The sequence below is a fragment of the Hylobates moloch genome, unplaced genomic scaffold (genome assembly GCF_009828535.3).
Source record: "Hylobates moloch isolate HMO894 unplaced genomic scaffold, HMol_V3 SCAFFOLD_16, whole genome shotgun sequence".
Lineage (NCBI taxonomy): Eukaryota > Metazoa > Chordata > Mammalia > Primates > Hylobatidae > Hylobates > Hylobates moloch.
Window position 1 is genome coordinate 36241054 of NW_026652291.1, and position 16217 is coordinate 36257270.

General features: G+C 43.8%; 1 protein-coding gene across 4 annotated transcripts in view; it reads left to right on the forward strand.

The window, feature by feature from the left end:
• The first annotated feature begins 387 nt into the window (after positions 1-387).
• DCAF5 (DDB1 and CUL4 associated factor 5) overlaps positions 388-16217 on the forward strand; it is a 108198-nt gene continuing 92368 nt past the window's right edge. The window contains exons 1-2 of one of the 4 annotated variants that reach the window (XM_032179333.2): positions 625-642; positions 710-821. Coding sequence is in view for 2 of the 4 variants with exons in the window: in XM_058429421.1 (XP_058285404.1) it covers positions 608-821 (214 nt within the window). In the remaining 2 variants the exon portion in view is untranslated. Of the gene's footprint in view, positions 822-16217 lie in introns of all 4 variants that reach the window. The other 3 variants (XM_058429421.1, XM_032179332.2, XM_032179334.2) reach the window with 3 other exon arrangements.

Genomic DNA, 16217 nt, shown 5'->3' on the forward strand with positions numbered 1-16217 from the left:
TTCCCCCACTCCAGCCGCATTTTCCCCGAACTCGTACGGGCGCTGGGCTCCCAGCAGCAGCCGGCCCGCGGGTCCCCGCGGGAGGAAGGCGAGCCGAAGCCCGGCGGCCACTCGGATTGTTAGGCGCATTCAACTCCGCGGAGTGCAGGGCGCTGGGGTGCAGCGGGGTCTCCGCCCGACGCCACCCAGGTCCCCAGGCGGGAAGCGGCTCAACTGGGAAAGCAGCCGGCGCCCGTGGTCTCCGGGCCGGCCGCCCGCGTTCTTCCGGCCAGCCCCCCGCGGGGGGGAGGGGCGCCGACGCCGCGTTCTCGGGGCCCCGCAGCCGGCGGAAGGGCCGCGCATCGCGGAAGCGCGGCGGCAGCTGAGGATCAGCTGCTGGAGGAGGCGGAGAGGCAGAGGGAGGAGCCTCGGGGGGAAGGAGAGGGAGGGGACCGTCAGGAAGCCGCGAACGCCGCCGAGTGTCTGCACACCTCGCTCTGCCTGCCATGGCTGGTTAAAGAACCATCCGGATCGCAGCGCGGGGGGAGGGCCGGGTGGGGGGAGCAGCGGCCGCGCGTGAGGCCGAGGGAGGGGCGGCGGCGCGAGCGGCAGCGGCGGCGGTTCCAGCATGAAGAGGAGAGCTGGCCTGGGGGGCAGCATGAGGTCAGTGGTGGGCTTCTTGTCCCAGCGGGGCTTGCATGGGGACCCCCTGCTCACTCAGGACTTTCAGAGGAGACGCCTGCGGGGCTGCAGAAACCTCTACAAGAAGGACCTCCTCGGCCACTTCGGCTGTGTCAATGCCATTGAATTCTCCAACAATGGAGGCCAGTGGCTGGTCTCAGGTAAATCAACCCCCTTCCCCTCCCCGCGCCTACCCGCACCCTCCCAGCCTCCCCCTCTCGCTCTCCCCCGTCACCCTCCTCCTGCCCTCTGTCCCCACCCCCTCCCTTTCTCTACCCCCTTCTGCGGTGGGAAGGTTTGGTGTCAAATTAAAACCATTGCAGGGGGAGGGGAAGGAGAGGATGTCTTCTATAAAAAAGACCTAAAATGGTTGACAGCTCCTTAATTCGCTTTATCCCAAGTGCAAAGTGATCTCTCCTGATGCCTGCCCTGAAAGTGTAGGTCGGGGAGGGGGGGCGAGGTTACCGCTCGACAAAGTTTGACGGCAAACTCTTCCTCCGCGTACTTTAAAAGGTGCTGGGGGCATTTTGGGGATGTGGAGGGGGAGGAGGCCGAGGAGCGCCGGAGGCAAGGGGGAGCTGGAGCCCCCGTCGCCGGCGTTAAGGAAAAGGGGTCTTGGGGCTGGGAAGCGGGCGGTGACAGACCCGGACGCCGAGGGACCGGGGGCTGCGACCCGGCGGCTGGCGGGGTCTGCAGAGGGGAAGTGACTGGGGCGGTAGGGTCGCTGTGGGCCGCCCCCCTCGGCGCTCTTAGAGGCCCAGCACCATCGCCTTTCGTTCGGTTGTGGCCTCCTCTGCGTCTTGTTTTTAATACGGTTTCGAGAGTGGCGAGGGCTGTGGAGGCTAAAGGGCACCAGCCTGAACTTGAATGCGCAACTTGCGAGGCAGGGGGTAGGGTGGGGGACCCCCGGGAGACTTCTTGGCGGGAGCCCGGCGCCCCGCACCCCGTTTCCCGCGGTCGCTGTTGCAAGTGGTCTCTGCTTCTCCTCCCTCTCGCCCAGACGGGCCTGGTTGCCCCCGGGCTCTCTCTCTGGTTTGGGGAAAGTGGCGAAATCGAGGCCGGGGCTCCGGCCGGGCGGTGTAGGCCTCGCTCTCCCGGGGCTCCTAGCGACAGGCAGCTGAATCGATAGCCTATTGCTCCCGGGGACGCCCGGGCCCCGCGGGCCGCGGCTACGGCTGCCCCCGGGGAGGTGCGCCTGCTGCCGGTGGGGGCGCTCGCCGCCGTCGTCCCCTCCTCCCTGAGGTCGCGGGCCCAGGGCAGGGGCGGGTGGGAATGGGCCTACGTGAGGGCTAGGGGGCGGCTCCCCGAAACCTGGCTCAGGGGAGGGGGGTGAAGACGGCTGATTGGGCGTTTCTGCTTGGCTGCTGCCCTCTTCTGTCCCTTTTCCTATATTGGGAGGGATGTAGGGGAACCCAGCGCTGGACGTGGCGCTTAGCTTCACCCAGGTCCGTCCCCGAATGGCTTTCTAATTTGTGTCAGTGAGCAGCTCGCCAGAAACTTCTGGGATCTTGGCAAAGCATCCGTCTTCGCGAGTAACCGTCGGAAGTGACATGGGGCGTACAGTCCAATTTGGGGGTAGCAAAGAGAAAGCTCTTCTGTGATCATTTTATGATAAACCTGGGGTCTGTCCAGAACTGACTTGACTTTTGTACGCCAGATCGTTTTCTCTTTGACTAGGTAGATTTTGGCCCTAGATCATCCTCTGAAGAAACTTGATCTTTCAGACAAAAGCCTCCTTCCCCCACACCACCATATAAAATTTTATCAAATAAATTTGAAGAGCAAAAATGGGGGAAGACCTCTTCTTTATAGACCTAGCTCCCAGTTTCCCTGCTGTTGTTTTTTATGTATTCATAAAACTCCCGATGTATTCCAACAGAGAAGTTCCCAGACACAAGTAAACTTTACCTACCGAGTGAGGGAATTTGGGGGTGCTCTTTTAGAGATAACTGAACTAATCATGTTAACGGAATTGTAAGTAGTCACACATTGCCCAGCTTGACACACCTTTATTTATATATTTATTTGAGACAGGGTATCACTCTGTTGCCCAGGCTGGAGTGCAGTGGGCTATCACTGCTCACTGCAGCCTTGATCTCCAAGGCTCAAGCTAACCTCCCACCTCAGCCTCCCAAGTAGCTGGAAATACAGCAGGTGCCATCATGCCCGGCTAATTTAAACTTTTTTTTTTTTTTTTTTGTAGAGGTGGAGTCTCCCTATGTTGCCCAGGCTAGTCTTGAACTCTTGGCCTCAAGTAATCCTCCTGCCTCATCCCATAAAGTGCTGAGATTACAAGCATAAGCCACCATGCCTAGCTCACACTTTTAAAAAAATAACAAATTTATTGAGATATTTTCCATGCCACGTAATTTATCTATTTGAAGTTACATTTTAAAAAGCACTAAAAAGTTCCCTCCGTTCTCTACCAGTTATTACTACTTTTATCCTTGAGCAGGACGCTCCCCTGTATCTTAAATGAACTCTATTTTTCCTAGTCTTGGCCAGGTCATTTCCTTTATCTTAATTTTAGCCTGTGAAAAAGGAGGGTCATTTCCACAGAGGAGGCTCTGGCAGACCTTTTGATTCTAGGTATTTATTTCCTTACTTTTCTAGGCTTGTGTTGCCCATCTCCATCAGTACTTCCTGGGTTCCAGCCTTCTTTGCCACTTGCTCCTCCTCCTTCCCCCCATACTCCCTCTAGCTCAGTTCTTCCTGTTTCCTTTTTATCTACTCCTGTTCCTGTTCTTAGTCCTATCAGCAGGCTATTCCACCGCTCCTCCAGTTTGGCTAAGATACACCTAGCTTTTCCTATTTGTTCCTTGAACATAGAATTTTAGTTTAAAGCCTTTTTAGCTATTTACCTTCCATTATGAGTATACAGCTGTGTTAACAGAAAGTTCCTCCTGTTTGCTTCAGATAAGGAAGCCAGCCCCCTTGGGGAGTCCTAATATACCTTAACTTGTTAAAGCTAATTAAATTTTGTTCTGGGAAGTCCTTCAATAATTTTCCCAAGTTTAAAACTAGTGTCATGTTTATATTTTTTTCTTATCTATCTTTGTCTCTCATTAGCAGTCAACACCTGAGGTGGGGAGCACAGTATTCTGAGGCTAATGCTGTGTATCCCCAATGTCGTAATGTGGTGGGATGCCAGACGCTGGGGTGGTAATGAGATTACTTTTATGCGTTTTGTTGTTCTTGTGTCTTGTCTGGATTGGAAAGCCCTTAGAGAACTGTGATTAAAATGATAGATTGTTCATAGTTTGTTCATTGTTTTCATTTCATAATTGTTTGGGCAGGCTCACATTTCTGGTAACTGACACATAGTACTTGATAGAATTAACTTAGACCCAGGGCAGAAATAATATTTGCATGATTCCTGTGGCTGGGTAAAGTACTATTAGTTACTAATACATCACGTTTGTGTTCCAACAGCTATCCCCTTTTCCAGGGCGCAGTGAGGCCAGCAGATATTGAGTAAACCAGAGAAAATCAGGAAGGAGAAAAGGTGCTGTGCTTGGAAGTGAAATTATGACAGCAACAAGTGGAGAAATGGTTATTTGACACGTTAAGATACTTTAACCTAAAAAGTACTTGATTTTTCTTGTTTATGACCAGAAAAGGGCATCGCTGTGATACTATGTTAGGCAGTGTGGTATAGCAGATATGTGGTTAACATCATTGTTGTGTCATTTGTTTAATCTGTGACCTTAGTCCAGTTACGAAGCCTCTCTGAATGTGTTTTCTGAGGTATACAGTTGGAATATCGGCACCTACCTGAGGGGCTTGTTGTGAGAACTATGTTAGTCGAAGTATAGGTTGGGTGCTGAACAGAGCGCCAGGCCTTTCAGAGAAAATACTGAGTTTGTTTTCTTTCTCTTTTGTATTCATAACACATGATGTCATTAATAACAGACATTTGTTCTTACAGTATTGGTAATAGACCAGTGCAGATTAGGCAGACATGATAGTTTTGTGACTTTTTGATGTGGAATGTGGAGGCACAATGTGGCGTGGAAAGTGCTTGGGATTTGATGTCATGTGATTTGATGTCATGTGATTTGAGTTGGAGGCTTACTTAAAATCACAAAGTGTTTGATTTTAGGTAAGTCCTTTCACTACTCATCTGTAAAATGAGGATAACAGATTGCACTCACTGGTGGATGAATGGGGGTAGTGAATGGTCAATGAAATGTTATATGTGAAGGTGCTTTATGAACTTGGTTTTGAGTGAACATTACTTTTTTGGGGGGCAGTGGGGGGGATGGAGTCTTGCTCTGTCGCCCAGGCTGGAGTACAGTGGCACGATCTTGGCTCACTGCAACCTCTGCCTCCTGGGTTCAAGCAAGTCTCCTGCCTCAGCCTCCTGAGTAGCTAGGATTACATGTGCGTGCCTCCACACCCGGCTAATTTTTGTATTTTTAATAGAAACGGGGTTTCACTGTGTTGGCCAGGCTGCTCTTGATCTCCTGACCTCGTGATTTGTCCACCTCAGCCTCCCAAAGTCCTGGGATTACAGGTCTGAGCCACCCCACCCAGCCTGTGAACATTACTTTTTATAAAGACTAGCTTATACTTGATGATTGTAGTCTCTTCTTAAAATATTTATGTGTGTTAGTCCTTTGAGGGATGGGGAACAACATTGTATGTTGAAGTGCCACTTACAAGAGATCCTAACATCAATGAGATTACAGCAGTATGCATATTTAGGGGATATCTTGGGTTTACCTTTTAGGTCTTTGGTTGCATCTAGTACTCTAAATTGCTCTCATTGCCTCCTCTTATGCTTTTCCTTTTTCTTAGAATGGGGTCCTTTATATGTTTGTTTAAAGGTTTTTTTTTTTTTTTTTTTTTTTTTTGCGAACAAAATGAACATCTTTTAGGGCTCTGATTGGATGACCAATCAGAATGTATCTCTATGTGCATTTGACTTGGATTGTTACTCTGCCTTTTTATATGTTGTAAAGGGTTTGTGCAAGTCATCTTAGCAGTAAACAAAAACAAAGATTTGGCTCTTCGGAATGAGAGTGGCTATAATATTATTTCCCCTGAATCGAGGTTTAAGGCATTGGAACTTATAGAGCTAGCAGAATAACCCATAAGTATGAAGTTTTGAGTTACAGTGAGAGATTATTATCTTTTGTGTGGGCTTATGACTAAATATAGGAAAAGTACCTTCAGAAGTTTTCCAAATAGCATGAGCAACTATGATGTTTCAAAGTATTAATTATGCAGGAGTTGTGAATGGGGAGAGTCATTTAGTTGCTTGGTCATAATACTTACAAATGGGGATAACTATTTAGCCTGTTTCTAGTTCAAATGGGTCTCTGACCATATTGATCATTATAAGGATCCATAATATATAGAGAGAGATTGTAGAGTATGAACTCTGAAGTCAGACTGCCTGGGGTGAACACCAACCCAGCTGCTTGGTACCTGGGTTGCCTTTGACAGGTCACTTATCCTTTCTTGTCTGTTTCCTCACCCATGTAATAAGGATAATAATACCCTACAGGGTTGCGGTAAGGATTGAATGAAATAACATTTGTAAAGTTCTTAGCACAAGGGCCTAACCCATGCTGTTGCTACTGCTGCTGCAACTGTTGTTGTTTCCCTTGAATGTCACAAAAGGCTTTTAGGAGATTGATACCTTCAACATCTAACGTATACTGCACATGGCACAGTACACCATGAACAACTGAGAAAGATCTCCATGAGGTGAACTGTTCAAAATACTTTGTGAATAAGCTTAACCAGTACTATCATCAAAGAGTATTTTTAAGCATTGAATAATAGCTGTGATTACACCTATATGCTTAATTTGAACCTATTGATTAATGGTCATTTCCTGTTTCCCAGTCACTAGTTTATATCACGTTTTATGAAATCAGTTTTTTGTAGATAAATTAGTCTAAAAGCACATTATCTGCAAGTAAGGCGTTTGGCTTTAGCCAGTTAAATAAAGCCTGACTTTATTAAAGCTGTTCATTTAATTAGAATGAATTTCTTGGTTCGGTAGTTACTTATCAGGAGAAATATGGCCAGTGGTAGAGCAGGTTTCTGACTTTGAAAAGCTTTCATAGTATAGACATTTTAACAAGGTAATTGAGGAATCAATTTTCAAATTTTCTTCTGGCCTTTTCTGTTTACTGATAATTCATTGCTGTGAAGGTATTTTATTATTTGGTCTATTTATTAGTTCAACAAATAGTTTTTGAGTGCATACTATTTGTAAAACAGGAGCTATGAGAACAGGGATGTTGAATCAGATATAAATTATGTTTTCAAAAAGCTGGTGTTTTAGGAGTGTTCAGTTCTCATTTGTAACATTTCATGACCTTTTAAAATATATCCCCTCTACCTTATGATACTTTTTTTTTTTTTTTTGAAACGGAGTCTCGCTCTGTCGCCCAGGCTGGAGTGCAGTGGCGCAATCTCGGCTCACTGCAAGCTCCGCCTCCCGGGTTCACGCCATTCTCCTGCCTCAGCCTCTCCGAGTAGCTGGGACTACAGGCGCCCGCCACCACGCCCGGCTAATTTTTTTTATTTTTAGTAGAGACGGGGTTTCACCGTGGTCTCGATCTCCTGACCTCGTGATTCGCCCGCCTCGGCCTCCCAAAGTGCTGGGATTACAAGCGTGAGCCACCACGCCCGGCCTACCTTATGATACTTTAATAGATTTTTTTTTCCTCTGGTTTGCTGTACTTAATACAGCAAAAATGTTCTTGCCTGTGAGATTTGGTGGGAAAGAAAGAAGGCCTGTAGAGATGACCGTGAGGAACTTTGCTATGATAAATTATAAAGATCATAAGGACAAAGTAATATGAATATTTATAGATACACATTATTTGTCCTACTTGTTCTTTAGTCAGCTAATTGATACCTATCAAAGGTTGGCAAATTTAGCTTATGCTTGGGTGTGTCACTTCTACTTTAAAATAACCTAGCGAGGTTTAGCTGATGATCATTAGTCACATTAGACATTGTTACTAACAGATCAAAAAGTTGTCCCTGTGCTCAGTATTGTTCAAAGGATCATTTTTAATTTGATTTATGCCAATGTGTTTTTGATTGCTAAGATTTCCTAAAGAGAGCAATAGTCCTCAGTTATGTATTCTGGCCACCACATTGAAAGGAAGTGTCAGCCCAGGTACAAGCCTGTGCTTATTCACTGATTGTTGATGGATTTGGTTGTAAAGTACAGTTGGAGTCATTTAGATCAGGGAAACTTTATTGACTAGTAAAACTTGTCACACAAATGCATACTGCTCTCTGAATTCCAAGTTAAGAAGTAGGTGCATTTATTTTCTCATGCATTGATCAAGGCAAAGAGAGCATAAGTTTATAAGAGCACTTCCATTGCTAATAAACATGGCACTTAATTTTAATCTCTGTTTTCTTTTTATGGTCTTAAGAAAGAAGAAACTAATTGCTTTTCTTATTTTAGTCTGAATTTAGATACTCAAGGGTGGAATGAAAGTCTTTTAAAGTTAAAGGAAATAAAATCCTAATTCAGATGAAGATTACCTAAGAAGGAATCAGTTCTGTTTTCAATTTTTGTTGCCTCATATATTTAAAAAATATTCTTCTAAAATAACTGAATATTAATTTGAATTAACCCTTACATTATTGTGGGAATATGAAATTCTATTTCTTTTCTACTCAATTCCCTGTCCTTTAAATTTTTTGATTTTCTTATGTTGCTATAGTATGGGAAATTAAAAAATTTTTTTTTATTTTCAGTTATAAAAATTAGGTTACCATTTGCCAAAGTTTGGGTATGTTAGATGAATTTAGATAATCTTTGAGTGAATATTTAAAGTTGAGTAGTTAATTTATCTTTAGACACATTAGAAAAATTAACATGAATAAAATATTTTTAATGATTTTATTACTTAAGGTGAGGTTAAATTTTTAAGTAAATTAAGGCCAGGTGCAGTAGCTCACACCTATAATCCCAGCACTTTGGGAGGCAGAGGCAGGAGGATCACTTGAGCCCAGGAGTTTGAGATCAGCCTGGTCAACATAGCGTGACCCTATCTCTACCAAAAATTTAAAAACTAGCTGGGTATGGTGGCGTGCACCTTTAGTCCCAGCTACGCAGGAGGCCGAGGTGGGAGGATTGCTTGAGCCTGGAAGGTCAAGGCTGCAGTGAGCCATCATCATGCAAATCAATTTAAAGAAAAACAATAAAGGTGTTACGTGGATATGGCAAAAATGAAAAGATGATCAAGATTGAAGCTTGTGAAATACTGCATTAGGTAACCCTTTTATATCTTCTATTTTCTGCATGGGATGGGAGAAATGGAAGGATTTTCATTTTATGGGAAAGGGAGCTGAGATCTAGACAGGTGACTTGCCCTGAGCTGTCTGCATTGTCTCTGGCTGTCAGGACTCTAAGTAGGACTCATTGCTCCCAGGCAGGTGCTGTTTCTCTCTTTTCCCTTTGTAGACAGGTCACATTTTCTGGATCTGTCCTAAAGAATTGAAAGCTGAATGTTAGCAGTTTCTGGAGCACATGTACAACTCTGGTTGCTTCTCTTAAATGATAAATTATATCTCTGTTTTGCTGTAAATAAGGTTAACTTGTTTTACTTAAGTATGTTTATTTATTCATTAAAATATTTATTGAGTACCCATTTTGTGCCTCTTTAATCTTTTTTTTTTTTTTTTTAAACGGAGTGTTGCTCTGTCGCCCAGGCTGGAGTGTAGTGGCGTGGTGCGATCTCGGCTCACTGCAAGCTCCACCTCCCAGGTTCATGCCATTCTGCTGCCTCAGCCTCCCGAGTAGCTGGGACTACAGGCACCCACCACCACGCCCAGCTAGTTTTTTGTATTTTTAGTAGAGACGGGGTTTCACCGTGTTAGCCAGGATGGTCTCGATGTCCTGACCTTGTGATCCACCCGCCTAGGCCTCCCAAAGTGCTGGGATTACAGGCATCAGCCACCGCGCCTGGCCTTGTGCCCCTTTAATCTTAATAACAATGAAAATTATCATTTAACTTTTTTTTAATCTTGTAACATATGCCAGGCCTTTTTGCTAAGCACTTTACGTGTCTTATTTGCCACTTGGAAAATAGCCAGTGTTACCTATAGTGTAGAAAGGCAAGGAGGTTTGTAGTGTAGAGAGGCAAGGAGATTTGAAGGTTTTGTATTAATTGTCATAAGTGAGTGCTAAAGAATCAAGGAAGGACATTAATAAATTACTACTGAGAGTTCTATAATCCAGAGAACAGGCAATGCATTGGTGGAAAAATAGATACTAGAATTCATTATTTGTGGTTAAAATGAAGTGAAATATGGCCGGTCCGAATGCAGTGGTGTTTACAACTAATTGATCACAACCAGTTACAGATTTCTTTGTTCCTTCTCCACTCCTATTGCTTCACTTGACTAGTCGTAAAAAAATAAAGTGAAAAGTAATTCTAGGGGTGAAAAAAGATTTTTTTATTACCATGATCCATTACTTTATAGAAAATTTGGTTCCAATAACTGCTTTTCAAGTTTTTGTTCTTTTCAGTTTTAGTACTTATTAGTCGCCACTGCCATTATAATATAAGCTTCCCAAAATGTAACTCTCATTGTTTCACATCCCCTACTGATCTGCAGCACTCCCCAGTGCCTACCAAATTAAGAAGGAATGCCTCGCCCAATGCTCACCTGAGACATTGCTGTTTGAAAAAAAAAAAAAAAAAAGTTTAACAGATTTTTTAAATAGGTAATATTTGATGTCGTTTATTTATCAAATATTATTTGGGGGCATTTCATGTGCCAGGCATATGTAACACTTAAAAGAATCTTTTGTAAGTTAGGGTGGTATTATTTTCCTTATATTACATATGAGGGAACTGAGGCTTACAGAAGTTAGGTAACTTACGAAAGCTCCCATGGTTTATGGTGGAGCTAGATTTCCAGGCTGGGTCTGGATGTTTTCTGAGACATGCTAACTGCTTTGAAATTTTTACCATGTTATATGCATTTTTAAAGGATCTGATTTTTTCTCCTTCATTCTCCTCTCTTGATGCTATCACTCATATTTTGCTATCTGCAGTTTTTCACTTTTATATGTAAGTGGAGGAAGATGGGTGGGATTGCGAAGATGGGAGTGGGCTTGGAGCCAGTAAGCAGGGTTCTCATCACAGCCACAGTACTTACTTCTCAAGCAGATGTCTCTTGGTGCTAGCACTCACCTCACCTAGATTCTGATGTTTACAGTTATCTAAAGTCTTCTTCCTCACACTCTGTGTATTCCATATATAAACCATGTGACTAACTCCCACTGGGTTTAACTCCCTACTTTAGTCTAATTAGGAGTAGGTATACTCTAGTTATCAAGTTGGTTTCTCTTGTCTATTAGCCCAATTAAAAGTAAAAACAATATATGTGTATTTACTGAACCTGTAATTTGAGTTTAATATCTGCCCAAGTCATGCTGAACGATTACCTTTGGCTGAATTTCAGTCAACAAATAGGTGTCTTTCCTTATACAGTTATACATGGGGAGATGGGGAGAAAATACCTGTCTGGGCCACGGATGAATACTGTGCTTCAGAATAAAGTGCTTTTTGGAAGAAAGCGTAAACCTAGTATGGGCTGATTTGCCCAGAGAGCGCTAGTAAGTAATTTGGAAGCACTTTTTCACACACACAGTATCATAAAGGGAGGTGTAACTGCTAGACCAGATGATAAGCCTGTTTAATCCTTAATGAGCTTGAAGCATAGTGTTCTTGTAAGTAAAATTTACTTCTGTCACCACAACCTCACTCTGCTTCTGTGGAAAAGAAGGCATTTCACTTTCATGGTCATTCACTGAATGGGTAAAAAGGAAGGTTGCTCCATTGGTTCTGGTCTTGGACTCAGTTTGCTCTTCCTATCAGTTTTCTTAAATCAGAGATTTAGGGAAAGACTTGACAATAGTAGTTTGTCACTTTAGTTACCTCATCTTCCCATGCCTTCATGTTCACTTTCCCTGCCACTTTATTCATTGCTTGCAGTGTTGAATACCAGAGATTTTTTCTTTTCTTTTCTTTTCTTTTTTATGAGACAGAATCATGCTCTGTTGCTCAGACCAGAGTGCAGGGGCAGTTACGGCTCACTGTAGCTGCGACCTTCCATGCTCAAGTGATCTTCCCACCTCAGCCTCCCGAGTAGCTGGGACTGCTGGCATGCACCATCGTGCCCAACTAATTTTTTAATTTTTTTTTTTTTTTGTAGAGACAGGGTCTCACTATGTTGCCCAGGCTGGTCTTGAACTACTGGGCCCAAGTGATCCTCTCACCTTGGCCTTCCAAGGTGCTGGGATTATAGATGTGAGCCACCATGCCTGGCCAGAATACCAGAAGTTCTATCATATACCTCTCGGGATACAGAGTTGATAATTCATAGATCAAGTCCATGTGCTCTAGTACTGTTTTTCTATTAGGGCCAATTTAAAAAATGAAAGTTATATTCCAGAGGGCTGAGATTATGTAGGAGTCATTGAGGAAATGGCATCTGAGGAAATAGACAGGTTTATAATGGATCCACATAGCAGAGATAATGTTGGCAGGAGGACTGATTCCCGTATTCCCTTCTGCCTCTGCTGGGGCTTCTGCTAGTTGATAAGATGAGGCAAGATTACCTAATAAGGTTCATTAGGTAACTCTATGTCCCCTGCCTGCCTTGTTGATTGTTGGGATCCTTTGTAACCAAGCTGATCATATATCCTGATTTACTTGGGACCATCTGAAGCTCCCCCATTGTCCCAGTGTAATTATTAGTGTTCCTTTCATTCTTAAAAAGGTCATAGTTTAGGGAAGGGGAACATCACACACTGGGCCTGTTGTGGGGTGGTGGGACGGGGGAGGGATAGCATTAGGAGATATACCTAATGTAAATGACGAGTTAATGGGTGCAGCACACCAACATGGCACATGTACACATATGTAACAAACCTGCACGTTGTGCACATGTACCCTAGAACTTGAAGTATAATAATAAAAGAAAAAGAAAAAAAAAGGTTCCAGTTTAAAGGATAAGTTATATGGTCACCTACTTAATAATCATTAAACTGTCTGGTATGCAAGTAAAACCAAAGCCCCAGTCTCTTAGCTCCTCACATTCACCATGGGATGCCTCTAGTAGAAAAGCCTTTAAGCATCCATTCTCCCTACTTCAGGTCTTTCAGCTGCCACTTTTTTTTTTTTTTTTTAATTTGAGATGGAGTCTTGCTCTGTGGCCCAGGCTGGAGTGCAGTGGCGTGATCTCAGCTCACTGCAACATTCACCTCCTGGGTTCAAGCAATTCTCCTGCCTCAGCCTGTAATCCTGTTGGGATTACAGGTGCCCGCCACCACGCCTGGCTAATTTTTGTACTTTTAGTAAAGACGAGGTTTCACCATGTTGGCCAGGCTGGGCTTGAACTCCTGACAGAGTTCAGTCCCTAGACGGGGGTGATCTGCCTGCCTCGGCCTCCCAAAGTTCTGGGATTACAGGTGTGAGCCACCGCTCCTGGCCTCCGCTGCCACTTTTAAGGTACCAGATAGAGGCTGAGAAGCAGAGTGGTTAGTCACTTGCCTTTTATTAGAAAGGAAAAAAAAAGGCTGAAACTGTTATGAACATGCCAGGTCCAGAGGCTAATGTTACTCCATCCTTTCTATACACATCATCTTATAGTTCTTATTATACTGTTTACTTGTACTTTTTTTTTTGTTTTTACAGTCTTTCTATGGGTTGTTCTTTGTAGAGTTGATTTTGAGAAAAGGTATTTTGAGGAATGATTCTCCACTGAGTTGAAATTTTTTCTGAGGAGTGTTTAACTAAAAGTGGATGTGATATTGATATTAAAACCATGTTACAGTCATCTGTAAAATATGAATGATAAAAAATAAGAATTAAATAAGCAAGAAAAGAATGTTATAGGCTTAATTTTTTGGGATAGCTATCCAGCACCAGAGTATATTTGGAGTAAAACTTGGCCCCCTCAAGTGGCCCGGAGAAGAATTTTCAGGAATTGTAGTTTTTCAGGTATATGGCTGTAGAATGTCTTTCTCTGTCTTCTCTCTCTCTCTCTCTCTCTCTGTTTTTTTTTTAGACAGAGTCTCATTCTGTCACCCAGGCTGGAGTGCAATGGCACTATCTTAACTCACTGCAACCTCCGCCTCCTGGGTTCAAGTGATTCTCGTGCCTCAGCTTCCCAAGTAGCTGAGATTATAGGTGTGCACCACCATGCCCAGCTTATTTTTTATAGTTTCAGTAGAGATGGGGTTTCTCTACATTGCCCAGGCTAGTCTAGATCTCCTGAGCTCAGGCAATCCCCCTCGTCCTCCCAATATGCTAGGATTACAAGTGTGAGCCACTGCGCCTGGCCTCTCTGTCTTCTCTTTTCTTCTTTCTTCTTTCCTTCCCTGTCTCCCTCCCTCCCTTCTTTCCTTCCTTCTCTTTCTTTCTCCTTTCTTTCCCTTTCCCTCCCTCCCTCCCTCCTTCCCGTCCTTCCTTCTCCTTTTCTTTTTTTTTTTTTTTTTTTTGAGACAGGGTCTTATTCACTCTGTCAGTGGTGCTGACAGGTTGGAGTGCAGTGGCGTGATCTCACTCACTGCAACCGCCACCTCCTGGGTTCAAGCCATTCTCCTGCCTCAGCCTCCTGAGTAGCTGGGATTATAGGCGTGTGCCACTACACCCGGCTAATTTTTTTGTGTTTTTAGTAGAGACAGGGTCTCACCATGTTGGTCAAGCTGGTCTCGAACTCCTGGCCTCAAGTGATTCACCTGCCTCAGCCTCCCAAAGTACTGGGATTACAGACATGAGGCACCATGCCCAAGCCTCCTTTTCTCTTTTTTTTCTTTTCTTTCTTGTGAGACAGAATTTTGCTCTGTTGCTCAGGCTAAAGTGCAGTGGCATGATCATAGCTAACTGAAGCTTCAACCTCCTAAGCTTAATTGATCCTCCTGTCTCAGCCTCCCAAGTAGCTAGGACTATAGGTGTGCATCACCACATCCAGCTAATTTTTAATTCTTTTGTAGAGACAAGGTCTCTATGTTGCCCAGGCTGGTCTTGAACTCCTGGTCTCAAGCGATCTTCCCACCCTGCCTCCCAAAGTGTTGGGATTACAAGTGTGAACCACTGCACCTGGCGAGACTGTCTTTTTTTCTTCTTTCTCTCTCTCTTTCTGTTTCTTTCCTTTTTTGAGACAGGGTTATACTCTGTTGCCCAGGCTGGGGTGCAGTGGTGTGATCACAGCTCACTGCAGCCTCCGCCTCCTTGGCTCAAGTGATCCTCCCACCTCAGCCTCTGGAGTAGTTGAGACTACAAGCACGTGCCATCACACCTGACTAATTTTTTAAATTTATTTTTTCTAAAGACGGGGTCTCACCATGTTGCCCAGACTGATTTTGAACTCTTGGGCTCAAACAATCCACCCACCTTAGCTTCCCAGAGTGCTGGGATTACAGGTATGAGCCACTGTGCCTGGCCCTAGAATGTCTTTCATGTTGTGAAATGTTTAAGTGATCTGGTTGGAGTCCTGTTTTCACCACTCTCATTTGTGATCTTAGGCTTCTGATGTCTCTGTAGAATCACAGAATTTTGTTGCTGGAAAGGACTAATGATTGTCTAATAGAAGTCTTTAATTTTACATCTAAATAAAGGAGCAAAGAGGTAAAATGATTTGCTCAGTAGGTTACAACTAGTGAGTAGTACAATCAGGATTAAACTCTGGGTCTTCTGACCTTTTCCCTCAATAGGGAAAGTCACGAGGCTCTGCATTTATAAAGGACTCGCTCAAGTACAGTGTTAAACTCCTAAGTGGCTTATTCTGCCAGTACATTCTATCTGCAGTTTCATTGCCCCTGAACGTGGTTTTGATTAAATTGGTGATGCCCTATTATTTTACAGATGAGTAGGTAGAGATTTTCCAGGGTGGAGGCCAACTGTCACTCTGGTTGAGTCTCCAGTTTTAATTCTTAGCCTGCTGAGCTATACTTCCTTACTTTGGAAAGTCTTTGTTTCCTTCCAAGAACATTACTCAGGAGGAGGAATTCTTTGCAAATCCAGATGCCTGTCAAAATCTTGTTACACAGCTTCCCCCATTCTGAATTTCCATTCAAGTCTTGTATCTAAATTCCAGTTGTATCTTGGTGTTACAAGTTAAAGCTAAGTGACTAATTGGAACCTTTGAGGATTGCTATGTTTCTTTTTTTTTTTTTAAATAGGTGTCTTGACTATGCTGATGGCTTAGCACAGATACCTCATTTATATCACTTGCTGCCACAGATGACTCAAGTGTGTGCTTTGCCTTAGACATACAGTAGTCCCCCCTCATCTGTGGGGGATGAGTTTCAAGCCCCGCAGTGGATGCCTACAACTGCAGGTGGTACTGAAACCTATGTATACTATGTTTTTTCTTATGTATACATACCTATGATAAAATTTAATTTATAAATTAGGCACAGTAATACATTAACAACAATAGTAAAGTAGAACAGTTATTATACTGTAATAAAAGTTATGTGAATGTGGTCTGTCTCTCTCAAAATGTCTTGACTGTAGTATTTTTGGACCCTGGTTGACTAACGGTAACTGAAA